The sequence below is a fragment of the Triticum urartu genome, chromosome 5 (genome assembly GCF_003073215.2).
Source record: "Triticum urartu cultivar G1812 chromosome 5, Tu2.1, whole genome shotgun sequence".
NCBI lineage: Eukaryota > Viridiplantae > Streptophyta > Magnoliopsida > Poales > Poaceae > Triticum > Triticum urartu.
Window position 1 is genome coordinate 557,339,187 of NC_053026.1, and position 15,309 is coordinate 557,354,495.

At 44.2% G+C, this 15,309-nt stretch overlaps 1 protein-coding gene across 1 annotated transcript; it reads left to right on the forward strand.

Annotated features, from left to right (window-relative positions):
* The first annotated feature begins 275 nt into the window (after positions 1 to 275).
* Positions 276 to 1,274, forward strand: LOC125506004. Its single transcript, XM_048670889.1, has 2 exons — positions 276 to 523; positions 651 to 1,274. The coding sequence occupies exons 1-2, from the start codon at positions 442 to 444 to the stop codon at positions 851 to 853; spliced, it is 285 nt and encodes a 94-aa protein (XP_048526846.1). The 5' UTR covers positions 276 to 441; the 3' UTR covers positions 854 to 1,274.
* Positions 1,275 to 15,309: the final 14,035 nt, after the last annotated feature.

Genomic DNA, 15,309 nt, shown 5'->3' on the forward strand with positions numbered 1-15,309 from the left:
GAGCTTTGACTTCGGGTATCTACCAGCTCACGCCCGGGCCGTCGGATCCGTCTACGCGGCAGCTTCCCGTGCGGCGCCGGGATCCCGAGGGAACCCGCGCGGAAGCCGCGCCACGGGGCCCGCGACACCTGTGGCACGCCGCGGCCGCGGACAGCGGCCACGTCCCGGTCGGGGCCGTCGGAATCCGACGGCGACGCCGCGCCCAAAAGGCCCCCCGATCGATTGCACGCGCATCTCCCGCTTGTCCCACTCCCCGGCTATAAAACCCCGCCCCCGCCGCGCAAACTGGCAACGACGACCCAGCCGGCAGGCAACCAAGAAACAGCTGCTGCTTTATTAGCTTCTTCCATCCATCCCAAAGATCACAGGGCGAAGAGAGGAAGGGAGTGATATTTTTCCGAGGAGGGGAGTGGAAGGAGATCGATCGGTCGAGAACCGAAGATGTGCATGGACCGATCCCCGGTGCCGGCCAAGAAGATCTGGCTCGCCATCGCCTCCCGCCTCGGCCTCCGGCCAACAGCCGGTACGCTCCAACTTCTTCTTCTTCTTAGCTCGTCGATCGTCCTCTTTCTTGCCAACGGCTGCATCTTGTCTCTCTTCGTCGTCGGCGAGTTTCTTGGATTTGTTTCTGACGGATCGGTCGGTTGCAGGGCTGAGGAAGCTGAGGAAGGAGGTGAGGACGTGCGAGTACCGCGACGTGCACATCATGTGGGAGATGCTGAGGGAGATGGACTCCCCAGTGCCCCTGGAGGAGAAGGAGGCCGCCGCCGCCGCGGCCGTCGCGGCGGCCGCCGGCGCCAGGAAGAAGAAGGCGGCGTGGAGCCGCTTCGTCTACTACTGCTGCGCCTTCTGAGCTCCACAGGATGTGATCGATGAACGCGGAAACTGGACAGCTAGCTGGCTGGAACCGCGCCGTCAGAGTTAGAGCAGGCTAGCAGAGAGGCCGTATGTAGATAGAAACAGCACTGGCCCTCTCACAGGCTGTGCGAATAACCAAACGCGTGTGTATCCGTCCCAAATGGTCCATTGGAGATCGATCATCGTTGTGCGCAAAACAGGATTCAGATTATGAGGATGTGAATTCAGAGGATGGTGAACGAGATGTGCGGCCTACAGCCAAAGAAATCGTATTCTCTTGCCTCAAGAACCACCATATTACCGGCACGTAGGGCTCCCTTTTCCCCGGAGCAGAGAGAAGAGAGCGATGTTTGTAGTAGTAATTTGTACAAAGAAAATTAAGAAAAAAATCTATAACATCGGATCTTGCCCCTAAACTTGTTTGTTTGATCTAGCCAATTAATCTTCTTAAAATTGGTTTGCCTTTTCACTATTGTTTGTGGTGATGATTTGTCTCCACTGCGACGATGTCACTTGATTTTGCATGTTGTTGTTGTTTTGTTTTTCTTTGCTTTATCTTCTCTAACTCGTTGGTGATATGGTTTGAATACGTCGAAACCGGAAATAGAACATACCAGAAAGTTCTATCAAGTTGGCAATCACGGATGAAATTTAACGTTCTCGGGTACTCAATCCGTCCAACATCAAGTTTATATTGTTTCTTGTATTGCATCAGTAGAAAATACTATTAACTATGAGTAGTGCAAAAACTATGTAAAATACCATACAAATTAGGTATTAACTATGAGTAGTGTCACAACGATTGGAGAAGAACTGTAATCATTTTGATCAACTGTGGGCATGCTAATCCTTTTGACCAATTGCAAGAACAATCTTCAGCTTTCCAAATCATTTTCTTTCCGTCCGTCCGTCCTCATCGTTGTCTTTTCCCCCCCCCCCCCCCCCCCCTTTTTTCAAGAATCTCAGGAGCTCAAAGACATCATTATTCGTTCTCGTTTTCTTTTCCGATGAACTCAATTCAAGCTTCTAGTTGTGGTGCCAACCAAACTCTTCAAGCAAAGTCATCTTTGTTTGTATTTCTAAGGCAGACCAGTTCAAGTATCTCTTCATATCATTTCTAGTATCTTTTCTTATCATTTCAAGTATCTCTTCATATCATGAATCAAAAATTGAAACATTGACTTTCAAGTTTAGGATTCTTCTTTGATTCACCTCTTTCAGTTCAATGTCATTTTCCAGTGTCATTGATTCATGAACCTCAAAATTCGGAAATGACCTTGAACGAAGACTAGGAGGTTGTCACCTCATCAGGTCATTCAAGGAAACTGTGAAAGGATGATGAGCACAAGATGAGAGTATAGTTTCTCTTTACAATCATCGTTCCAAATGGATTTTATTTTGAGTGGATCCATAACCCATATGTCATCCTAGGATCTTACATGGCTTTTCAAATCTTTTCTAGAAGATTCTTGACGTCGGGTCTTTGTTCAGTGTATCCTATCATAGAGATCTAAATGATTTTTGAAGATTAGGTTGTCATATCCTTCAAGCCTTTTGTTCCAAGTATTTCTCAAATCTTTTCCAAGCTTGACGTCAGGATGAGTTCCATCAGTCGGTTGTCTTCTCCAAGATTGCTTTTCAAATCCTTTTTCATCTTTGTTCTTATTTTTTCTCTTTTCACCATTCCAGAGTTTCTCAGCAAATTTTTATTTGGGTTCCTCGACAACGTTCTCAGCACTAGAAGACCGAAGAAGAGTTTGCTCTTGATATCTGTCAATTCTCTTAAAGATTCGTGGATTCAACTTTGTGTTTCATTTCCAAGTGTGATTCTGGTTGTCAGAAGTCTTTGTGTTTTCATTAGTATACCAAAGAAGATACCGCGAGGGAATTGGATGCAGATATCTATGAGAATTGATAGTATAAACTTTAATATTTGGATTAGCAATATGAGAATCTTGGAATCAAAGGTACTTAGGCTTGCCTATGCACTTGGGTGAATCAAATAAGCGGGAGTTCGAGTATCTGAAGGAGAAGGTGTGGTCTAGGATCCAGGGCTGGAAAGAAAAACTCTTGTCAAAGGTCGGTAAAGAAATTTCGATCAAGGCCATTACCAAGGATATACCTACGTATGATATGTCTTGTTTCGACCTTGCGAAGGCATTGTGTGAGGAGATTGGCAAACTAATCTGTCTGTGCTGGTGGAGCCAACAGGAAGATGAACACAAGTGTCATTGGATTAGTTGGGAACGCATGACACAGTCAAAGAAAGATGGAGGGTTTGCTTTTCGGGATCTGCACACGTTTAATATGGCTATGATGGCTCGCCAAGGATGGAATCTCTTGCAAAACCTAGATACTCTATGTGGTAAGGTGCTAAAAGCGAAGTATTTCCTAGATTCATCGGTCCTTGAGGCATTAGGGCATCTCCAAGGCGGACATGCAAACCGTCCGGACCACGCTGTCCGGACTGAGGAAGCCATCCAACGCAGGACTGTATAAGTCCGCGGGGTGGTCCGGGCGTGATTTCTCCCGCAAATTGGAGACAAAGTGGGTGGAGGTTTGCGGGAGTCCAGACACCCGAAACTTAGGACTCCGACACCCCCAACCCACCTAATCCCCCTCTTGGTCCCATTTCCTTTCACTCCGCCTCTTCTCTTCCTTGCTTTGCATCCGCACCCTCCACCCCCGCTACCGTTGTTGTTCTTCTCCGGTCGCCACAAAGGCATTGTCGGATGTCTGCAACCAACACCAACGCGCCCCTCGCTGTTCCAACGAAGCTTTCCACCCTGGAGCCGTTTGTACCCAGGTATACTCCGCTCCCTATCGACGACTTCCATGGAGGACACCACGCCCGACATGTGTTCGGTAAAATTCCATTGAGCTTATTTTCAAATTCTATGTAATTTTTTAGAGTACGAAGGATGATGAGCTACCCGGCTATGGAGGATAAGTTGTTGTGCGATGCGTGGCTAGCCGTATCTACGGATTTCGTATGCAGGAGCAAAGGAGAGCCATTCTCAGAGCAAATGCATGAAAAGTTTCACGCACAAAAGCACATTGCGCCCTACGACATGTACAACATTCAACCACACTACATGAGGTCGTTGTTGTATCGTTGGCACGCTATCCAGATTAGCTTCACCAAGTTTCGCGACGTGGTTCGTCAGTTTAAGGCAAGGTGGCCATTGCACGCGGCAGAGGACGAGATCGTAAGTTTTTCTTCCTCTTGCTCAACTTGTTGATTGATTCATTCTCTTAGTGTTGGTCTACAGGTTATATGTAGCCCGCGCGCACTGTCGTGGTGTACCATAGGGTTGAGGGGCGGCCATTTACGTGCACACATTGTTGGATAAAGCTGAAGGGGAGTATGTGCTGAAATTTTGTCTATTTTAGGCCTAGCCCAATAGCAGTTTCAGAAATTCCTAATAAATCTAGAGGCCCACGCAACCCATTCATGCAAGGCAAGAGGTGGAACTAAAGTTTAGTCCCACATTGATAGTTTAGAGGGAGTTGGACCTCCTTATAAGGGAGGTTCTTTCCCCACTTGTATGAGCATGAGAACAAGAGGGATATCCACGCGCGCTCCTCCTCCGTCGGCCGCCTCGCCACGACGCGTCGCGGGTTGCGGGAATGAGCCGAGCCGATATCTAAATTTTTGCCACGCACTACGGGTATACGAAAGGCCACTCAGGAGCTGGAATTTTTTTTGTTGTAGTAGATATTGAATACGAACGCTGCACCCTTCGGCTGCTGCCCGTTCGGTTCCTCTTCCGCGTTCCCTTCAGCTTCCGGCGCAGCCTCTCGCCTCCTTCTCTCGCACCTATAAAAGGGAGGTCGCTCCTCTCAGAGAGACGCACCAGAGCTTCTCCTTCCTCTCGCCACCGGTTCCAATCTCTGAGCTACTGTTGTCTTCCTCATCCCGGCTTGCGGCGTGCACCGCGAGTCGGGACAGTAGGCCTCCGAAACCGCACCTTTTTGAGTCATGTACGGGAGAAGGGTGATAACGTTTTTGGGGAGCGCTTCGCGTGACTACTGACTTCCTCATCACGGACTCCGACGGCTACTTCCCCGACGACGACTTCTTCCCCGACGTTGACAACCTCATCAACGACATGGCTGGAGAGGATGTCGACCCCAGGTCCAGTGCTTCTGCTGCTGCTGTCCAGTACGTGTTCTTGCTATTTCTGTTAGAAGTCCTGCCACAGTTCTTTGCTCTAGTCTCTGCCCTACATATGTTAGATTCCACTTCATATATGAAACTTGTCCTACTGTGTGTTATAGATGTGTTTAGTTCAAGTTCATATATGCAGATGCTATTTACCTTCTCTCTGTCAGATTGCATGGCTTGCTTTATCTCTGCTATATTAGTCATGATTTATTTACTATTTTTGTTAATAAAATCATTCGGTAAATTGCTCATATTTCCAACAATCCAAAAACCTTATGATAGGCAATTTACCCCGAGTGGTTTTGCTGCTTCCATGAAACCTCCTATGTTTGAGGGTATCCACTATAAGAGGTGGCGCGTGAGAGCAGTCTTATGGTTTCAAACCATGAGTTGCTATGACGCCACTCTTGGCAAACCTGAAGGAGAGCTTGATGCTCAACAGGCACAAACTTTTCAGAAAATGGATACTCTATTTAAGGCTGCTCTCTTGAGTGTTCTTGGTGAGAACATAGTTGATGCTTATGCGTCAATTGATAATAGAAAAGATATGTGGGACACACTCGAGGCCAAGTTTGGGGTCTCGGATGCTGGCACTGAGTTGTACATCATGGAGCAATTCTATGATTACAGGATGACTGAAGAGCGCTCCGTGGTTGAGCAAGCTCATGAGATTGATACATCTCCAACGTATCTATAATTTTTGATTGTTCCATGCTACTATATTATCAACCTTGGATGTTTTATATGCATTTATATGCTATTTTATATGACTTTTGGGACTAACCTATTAACCTAGAGCCCAGTGCCAGTTTCTATTTTTTCCTTGTTTTAGAGTATCACTGAAAAGGAAAATCAAACGGAGTCCAATTGACCTGAAACTTCACGGAACTTATTTTTGGAAAGAAAGCAACCCGGGAGACTTGGAGTCCATGTAAGGGGAGCAACGAGGAAATCCACGAGGCAGGGGGCGCGCCCACCCCCCCTGGGCACGCCCTCCACCCTCGTGGGCCCCTCGTGGCCCCCCTGACGTACTTCTTCCGCCTATATATTTCCATATACCCTAAAACGATCGAGGAGCACAATAGATCGGGAGTTCCACCGCCAGAAGCCTCCATAGCCACCAAAAACCAATCTAGACCCGTTTCGGCACCCTGCCGGAGGGGGCAATCCCTCTCCGGCGGCCATCTTCATCATCCCGGTGCTCTCCATGATGAGGAGGGAGTAGTTATCCCTCGGGGTTGAGGGTATGTACCAGTAGCTATGTGTTTGATCTCTCTCTCTCTCTCTCTCTCTCTCTCTCTCTCTCTCGTGTTCTTGAGGTGATACGATCTTGATGTATCGCGAGCTTTGCTATTATATTTGGATCCTATGATGTTTCTTCCCCCCTCTACTCTCTTCTAATGGATTGAGTTTCCCCTTTGAAGTTATCTTATCGGATTGAGTCTTTAAAGATTTGAGAACACTTTATGTATGTCTTGCCGTGCGTATCTGTGGTGACAATGGGATATCACGTGATTCACTTGATGTATGTTTTGGTGATCGACTTGCGGGTTCCGCCCACGAACCTATGCATAGGGGTTGGCACACGTTTTCATCGTGATTCTCCGGTAGAAACTTTGGGGCACTCTTTGAGGTTCTATGTGTTGGTTGAATAGATGAATCTAAGATTGTGTGATGCATATCGTATAATCATACCCACGGATACTTGAGGTGACATTGGAGTATCTAGGTGGCATTAGGGTTTTGGTTGATTTGTGTCTTAAGGTGTTATTCTAGTACGAACTCTAGGGCTGTTTGTGACACTTATAGAAATAGCCCAACTGATTGATTGGAAAGAATAACTTTGAGGTGGTTTCGTACCCTACCATAATCTCTTCGTTTGTTCTCCGCTATTAGTGACTTTGGAGTGACTCTTTGTTGCATGTTGAGGGATAGTTATGTGACCCAATTATGTTATTATTGTTGAGAGGACTCGCACTAGTGAAAGTATGAACCCTAGGCCTTGTTTCCTAACATTGCAATACCGTTTGTGCTCACTTTTATCATTAGTTACCTTGCTGTTTTTATATTTTCAGATTACAAAAACTATTATCTACTATCCATATTGCACTTGTATCACCATCTCTTCGCCGAACTAGTGCACCTATACAATTTACCATTGTATTGGGTGTGTTGGGGACACAAGAGACTCTTTGTTATTTGGTTGCAGGGTTGCTTGAGAGAGACCATCTTCATCCTACGCCTCCTACGGATTGATAAACCTTAGGTCATCCACTTGAGGGAAATTTGCTACTGTCCTACAAACCTCTGCACTTGGAGGCCCAACAACGTCTACAAGAAGAAGGTTGTGTAGTAGACATCAGAGATACAGACAAGTTTGTTGCCGGAGGTATTATTACTAAGCTTCCTCCTTCATGGAGGAACTTTGCTACCTTACTGAAGCATAAGAGACAGGAGTTTTCCGTTCTGGATCTCATTGGTACTCTTGATGTGGAAGAAAAGGCGAGAGCAAAGGACACACGTGCTCGAGGTATTGAGGGAGGATCTAGTGCCAATCTGGTACAGAAGAAGAACTTCCAACCTCACAAGTTCAAGAACAAGGGCAAGTTTAATGGTAAAGCAAAGTTTGATGGGAAGAACAAGGTTGTGCAACACACGAACTTCAAGAAGAAGAATGACAAGAAGAAAGGTGTTTGTCATGTGTGTGGGGATCCTGGTCATTAGGCTCCTAGTTGCCCTAATCATTATGGCAAGCGTCATCCTGGGAAAGGTGGCAAGACCGCTAATGTTGTTATTGGAGACATTGACATGAAGGATGCTGGGTATGGTATATTTCCCACTATTCTTTCAGTATGCCATTCTCCTGATTGGTTGATTGACACGGGTGCTAATGTGCATGTATGCGGTGATATTTCCATGTTTTCATCTTATCAGACCGCAGGGACTTCAACCGTGTTGATGCGCAACGGTTCAAGTGCTTCTGTTCATGGTGTTGGCATGGTCGATCTGAAGTTTACTTCGGGGAAGATCGTGCGGCTGAAGAACGTGCATTATGTCCCCTCCGTCAATAAAAATCTTGTTAGCGGATCTCTTCTGTGTAGAGATGGCTATAAGCTTGTCTTTGAGTCGAATAAATTTGTAATATCCAAGTATGGAACCTTTGTTGGTAAAGGCTATGAGTCAGGAGGCCTATTTCGTTTATTCTTATCAGACGTTTGCAATAAAGTTGTTAATCATGTTTGCAAAAATAGTGAATCAAATGTGTGGCATTCACGTCTTTGTCATGTTAACTTTGGTTGCATGTCGCAACTAGCGAAGTTGAACTTGATCCCTAGTTTCACCACTATCACGGGATTTAAGTGTCAAGTTTGTGTGCAAGCTAAGCAACCTCATAAGTCTCACACAACTGTGGAAACGAGAAATCTTGCACCACTAGAGCTCATATATTAAGATCTATGTGAAATGAATGGTGTTTTGACAAAAGGTGGAAAGAAATATTTCATGACGTTAATTGACGACTCCACTAGATACCGCCGTGTGTATCTTCTGAAATCTAAGGATGAGGCTTTGAACTTTTTCAAGATCTATAAAGCTGAAGTGGAAAACCAACTTGATCGAAAAATCAAGAGGCTTAGGTCCGACCGTGGTGGAGAGCATTTTTTCCAATGAATTTGATGCTTTTTGTGCGGAACATGGTATAATCCATGAGAGGACGCCTCCCTATTCACCTCAGTCAAATGGGGTGGCCGAAAGAAAGAACCATACTCTAATTGATTTGGTTAACACCATGTTATACACATCGGGTCTCTCCAAGGCATGGTGGGGGGCGATATTGACGACATGTCATGTCCTAAACCGAGTTCCCACAAAGAACAAAGAGATAACTCCATTCGAGGAATGGGAGAAGAAAAGGTTAAAACTCTCTTATCTACGAACATGGGGTTGTTTGGCGAAAGTCAATGTTCCAATTCCAAAGAAGTGAAAGCTTGGACCAAAGACTGTGGATTGTGTTTTCCTGGGATATGCTTTTCATAGCATTGGCTATAGATTCTGAACGAAATATGCCCCAGAGGCAATAACAAAGTTATTATTTATTTCCTTATATCATGATAAATGTTTATTATTCATGCTAGAATTGTATTAACCGGAAACATAATACATGTGTGAATACATAGACAAACAGAGTGTCATTAGTATGCCTCTACTTGACTAGCTCGTTGATCAAAGATGGTTATGTTTCCTAACCATAGACATGAGTTGTCATTTGATTAATGGGATCACAACATTAGGAGAATGATGTGATTGACTTGACCCATTCCGTTAGCATAGCACTTGATCGTTTAGTTTGTTGCTATTGCTTTCTTCATGACTTATACATGTTCCTATGACTATGAGATTATGCAACTCCCGTTTACCGGAGGAACACTTTGTGTGCCACCAAACGTCACAACGTAACTGGGTGATTATAAAGGTGCTCTACAGGTGTCTCCGAAGGTACTTGTTGGGTTGGCGTATTTCGAGATTAGGATTTGTCGCTCCGATTGTCGGAGAGGTATCTCTGGGCCCTCTCGGTAATGCACATCACTTAAGCCTTGCAAGCATTGCAACTAATGAGTTAGTTGCCGGATGATGTATTACGGAATGAGTAAAGAGACTTGCCGGTAACGAGATTGAACTAGGTATTGAGATACCGACGATCGAATCTCGGGCAAGTAACATACCGATGACAAAGGGAACAACGTATGTTGTTATGCGGTCTGACCGATAAAAGATCTTCGTAGATTATGTGGGAGCCAATATGAGCATCCAGGTTCCGCTATTGGTTATTGACCGGAGACGTGTCTCCGTCATGTCTACATTGTTCTCGAACCCGTAGGGTCTGCACGCTTAAGGTTTCGATGACAGTTATATTATGAGTTTATGAGTTTTGATGTACCGAAGGAGTTCGGAGTCCCGGATGAGATCGGGGACATGACAAGGAGTCTCGAAATGGTCGAGACGTAAAGATCAATATATTGGACGAATATATTCGGACATCGGAAAGGTTCCGAGTGATTCGGGTATTTTTCGGAGTACCGAAGAGTTACGGGAATACGTATTGGGCCTTATTGGGCTATACGGGAAAGAAGGAAAAGGGCCTCAAGGGTGGCCGCACCCCTCCCCTTGGTCTGGTCCGAATTGGACTAGGGAAGGGGGGCGCCCGCTTCCTCCCTTCTCCTTTTCCCTTCCTTTTTTCCTATTCCATATGGGAGGTGGAATCCTACTAGGACTAGGGAGTCCTAGTAGGACTCCACACTTGGCGCGCCCCCTCCTAGGGCCGGCCTCCTCCTCCCTTGCTCCTTTATATACAGGTGCAGGGGGCACCCCGAAGACACAACAATTGATCATTGATATCTTAGCCGTGTGCGGTGCCCCCGTCCACCATAATCCTCGATAATATTGTAGCGGTGCTTAGGAGAAGCCCTACGACGGTAGAACATCAAGATCGTCACCACGCCGTCGTGCTGACGGAACTCTTCCCCGACATTCTGCTGGATCGGAGTCCGGGGATCGTCATCGAGTTGAACGTGTGCTAGAACTCGGAGGTGCCGTAGTTTCGGTGCTTGATCGGTCGGGCCGTGAAGATGTACGACTACATCAACCGCGTTGTGCTAACGCTTCCGCTTTCGGTCTACGAGGGTACGTAGACAACACTCTCCCCTCTCGTTACTATGCATCACCATGATCTTGCGTGTACGTAGGAAATTTTTGAAATTACTACGTTCCCCAACAGTGGTATCAAAGCCTAGGTTTTATGCGTTGATGTTATGCACGAGTAGAACACAAGTGAGTTGTGACGATATAAGTCATACTGCTTACCAGCATGTCATACTTTGGTTCGGCGGTATTGTTGGATGAAGCGGCCCGTACTGACATTACACGTACGCTTACGTGAGACTGGTTCTACCGACGTGCTTTGCACACAGGTGGCTGGCGGGTGTCAGTTTCTCCAACTTTAGTTGAACCAAGTGTGGCTACGCCCGGTCCTTGCGAAGGTTAAAACAACACCAACTTGACAAACTATCGTTGTGGTTTTGATGCGTAGGTAAGAACGGTTCTTGCTAAGCCCGTAGCAGCCACGTAAAACTTGCAACAACAAAGTAGAGGACGTCTAACTTGTTTTTGCAGGGCATGTTGTGATGTGATATGGTCAAGACATGATGCTAAATTTTATTGTATGAGATGATCATGTTTTGTAACCAAGTTATCGGCAACTGGCAGGAGCCATATGGTTGTCGCTTTATTGTATGCAATGCAATCGCGCTGTAATGCTTTACTTTATCACTAAGCAGTAGCGATAGTCGTGGAAGCATAAGATTGGCGAGACGACAACGATGCTACGATGGAGATCAAGGTGTCGCACCGACGACGATGGTCATCATGATGGTACTTCGGAGATGGAGATCACAAGTACAGGATGATGATGGCCATATCATATCACTTATATTGATTGCATGTGATGTTTATCTTTTATGCATCTTATCTTGATTTGATTGACGGTAGCATTATAAGATGATCCCTCACTAAATTATCAAAGTATAAGTGTTCTCCTTGAGTATGCACCGTTGCGAAAGTTCTTCGTGCTGAGACACCACGTGATGATCGGGTGTGATAGGCTCTACGTTCAAATACAACGGGTGCAAAACAGTTGCACACGCGGAATACTCAGGTTAAGTTTGACGAGCCTAGCATATAACAGATATGGCCTTGGAACACGAAGACCGAAAGGTCAAACGTGAATCATATAGTAGATATGATCAACATAGTGATGTTCACCATTCAAACTACTCCATCTCACGTGATGATCGGACATGGTTTAGTTGATTTGGATCACGTGATCACTTAGAGGATTAGAGGGATGTCTATCTAAGTGGGAGTTCTTAAGTAATATGATTAATTGAACTTTGATTTATCATGAACTTAGTCCTGGTAGTATTAGCATATCTATGTTGTAGATCAATAGCTCGCGTTTAGCTCCCCTGATTTATTTTTGATATGTTCCTAGAGAAAACTAAGTTGAAATATGTTAGTAGCAATGATGCGGATTGGATCCGTGATCTGAGGTTTATCCTCATTGCTGCACAAAAGAATTATGTCTTTGATGCACCTCTAGGTGACAAACCTATTGCAGGAGCAGATGCAGATGTTATGAACATTTGGCTAGCTCAATATGATGACTACTTGATAGTTTAGTGCACCATGCTTAAACGGCTTAGAATCGGGACTTCAAAGTTGTTTTGAACGTCATGGACCATATGAGATGTTCCAGGAGTTGAAGTTAATATTTCAAGCAAATACCCGAGTTGAGAGATATGAAGTCTCCAACAAGTTCTATAGCTAAAAGATGGAGGAGAATAGCTCAAGCAGTGAGCATGTGCTCAGATTGTCTGGATACTACAATCGCTTGAATCAAGTGGGAGTTAATCTTCTAGATAAAATAGTGATTGACAGAATTCTCTAGTCACCATCACCAAGTTCGTAGAACTTCGTGATGAACTATGATATGCAAGGGATAACGGAAATGATTCCCAAGCTCTTCGTAATGCTGAAATCGGCGAAGGTAGAAATCAAGAAAAATATCAAGTGGTGATGGTAGAAGAGACCACTAGTTTCAAGAAAAGGGCAAAGGAAGAAGGGGAACTTCAAGAAGAATGGCAAGCAAGTTGCTGCTCAAGTGAAGAAGCCCAAGTCTGGTCCTAAGCCTGAGACTAAGTGCTTCTACTGCAAAGGGACTGGTCACTGGAAGCGGAACTGCCCCAAGTATTTGACGGATAAGAAGGATGGCAAAGTGAACAAAGGTATATTTGATATACAGATTATTGATGTGTATTTTACTAGTGTTCGTAGCAACCCCTCGGTATTTGATATTGGTTCAGTTGCTAAGAGTAGTAACTTGAAACGGGAGTTGCAGAATGAACATAGACTAGTTAAGGGTGAAGTGATGATGTGTGTTGGAAGTGGTTCCAAGATTGATATGATCATCATCGCACACTCCCTATACTTTTGGGATTAGTGTTGAACCTAAATAAGTGTTATTTGGTGTTTGTGTTGAGCATGAATATGATTTGATCATGTTTATTGCAATAGGGTTATTCATTTAAGTAAGAGAATAAATTGTTGTTCTGTTTACATGAATAAAACCTTATATGGTTACACACCCAATGAAAATGGTTCGTTAGATCTCGATCGTAGTGATACACATATTCATAATATTGAAACCAAAAGATGCAAAGTTAATAATGATGGTGCAATTTATTTGTGGCACTGCCGTTTAGGTCATATTGGTGTAAAGCGCATGAAGAAAATCCATGCTGATGGGCTTTTGGAATCACTTGATTGTGAATCAGTTGATGCTTGCGAACCATGCCTCATGGGCAAGATGATTAAGACTCCGTTCTCCGGAACAATGGAGCGAGCAACAGATTTGTTGGAAATCATACATACTGATGTATGTGGTCCGATGAATATTGAGGCTCGTGGCAGGTATCATTATTTTCTGATCTTCACAGATGATTTGAGCAGATATGAGTATATCTACTTGATGAAACACAAGTCTGAAACATTTGAAAAGTTCAAAGAATTTCAGAGTGAAGTGGATAATCATCGTAACAAAAATAAAAGTTTCTACGATATGATCGTAGAAGTAAAATATTTGAGTTACGAGTTTGGCCTTCAGTTAAAAACAATGTGAAATAGTTTCACTACTCACGCCACCTGGAACACCACAGCATAATGGTGTGTCCGAACATCATAACCGCACTTTATTAGATATGGTGCGATCTATGATGTCTCTTACCGATCTACCACTATCGTTTTGGGGTTATGCATTAGAGATAGCTGCATTCACGTTAAATAGGGCACCATCTAAATCCGTTGAGACAACACCGTATGAACTATGGTTTGGCAAGAAACCTAAGCTGTCGTTTCTTAAAGTTTGAGGCTGCAATGCTTATGTGAAAAAGTTTCAACCTGATAAGCTCTAACCCAAATCGGAGAAGTGCGTCTTCATAGGATACCCAAAACAAAATGTTGGGTACACCTTCTATCACAAATCCGAAGGCAATATATTCGTTTCTTTGAATGGATCCTTTCTAGAAAAGGAGTTTCTCTCGAAAGAAGTGAGTGGGAGGAAAGTAGAACTTGATGAGGTAACTGTACCTGCTCCCTTATTGGAAAGTAGTTCATCACAGAAATCTGTTCCTATGACTACTACACCGATTAGTGAGGAAGCTAATGATGATGATCATGTAACTTCAGATCAAGTTACTACCGAACGTCGTAGGTAAACCAGAGTGAGATCCGCACCAGAGTGGTACGGTAATCCTGTTCTGGAGGTCATGTTACTTGACCATGACGAGCCTACGAACTATGAGGAAGCGATGATGAGCCCAGATTTCGCGAAATGGCTTGAGGCCATGAAATCTGAGATGAGATCCATGTATGAGAACAAAGTATGGACTTTGATTGACTTGCCCAATGATCGGCGAGCCATTGAGATTAAATGGATCTTCAAGAGGAAGACGGACGCTAATAGTAGTGTTACTATCTACAAAGCTAGAATTGTCACAAAAAGGTTTTCGACAAGTTCAAGGTGTTGACTACGATGAGAGTTTCTCACTCGTATCTATGCTTAAGTCTGTCCGAATCATGTTAGCAATTGCCGCATTTTATGAAATCTGGCAAATGGATAAACAAAACTGCATTTCTTAATGGATTTATTAAAGAAGAGTTGTATATGATGCAACCAGAAGGTTTTGTCAATCCTAAAGGTACTAACAAAATATGCAAGCTCCATCGATCCATCTATGGACTGGTGCAAGCATCTCGGAGTTGGAATATACGCTTTGATAAGTTGATCAAAGCATATAGTTTTATACAGACTTGCGGTGAAGCATGTACTTACAAGAAAGTGAGTGGGAGCATTACAGCATTTTTGATAAGTATATGTGAAAGACATATTGTCGATCGGAGATAATGTAGAATTATTCTGCAAAGCATAAAGGAATGTTTGAAAGGAGTTTTTCAAAGAAAGACCTCCGTGAAGCTGCTTACATATTGATCATCAAGATCTATAGAGATAGATCAATACGCTTGATAAGTTTTTTCAATGAGTACATACCTTGACAAGATTTTGAAGTAGTTCAAAATGGAACAATCAAAAAGGAGTTCTTGCCTGTGTTACAAGGTGTGAAGTTGAGTAAGACTCAAAACCCGACCACGGCAGAAGATAGAGAGAGAATGAA

What these genes read in the sequence shown, in the direction of transcription:
- LOC125506004 (XM_048670889.1), top strand. Translation starts at nt 442, where the DNA reads ATGTGCATGGACCGATCCCCGGTGCCGGCCAAGAAGATCTGGCTCGCC. An exon ending in CGGCCTCCGGCCAACAGCCG is followed by an intron (nt 524 to 650) that starts GTACGCTCCAAC and finishes GGTCGGTTGCAG; the next exon opens with GGCTGAGGAAGCTGAGGAAG.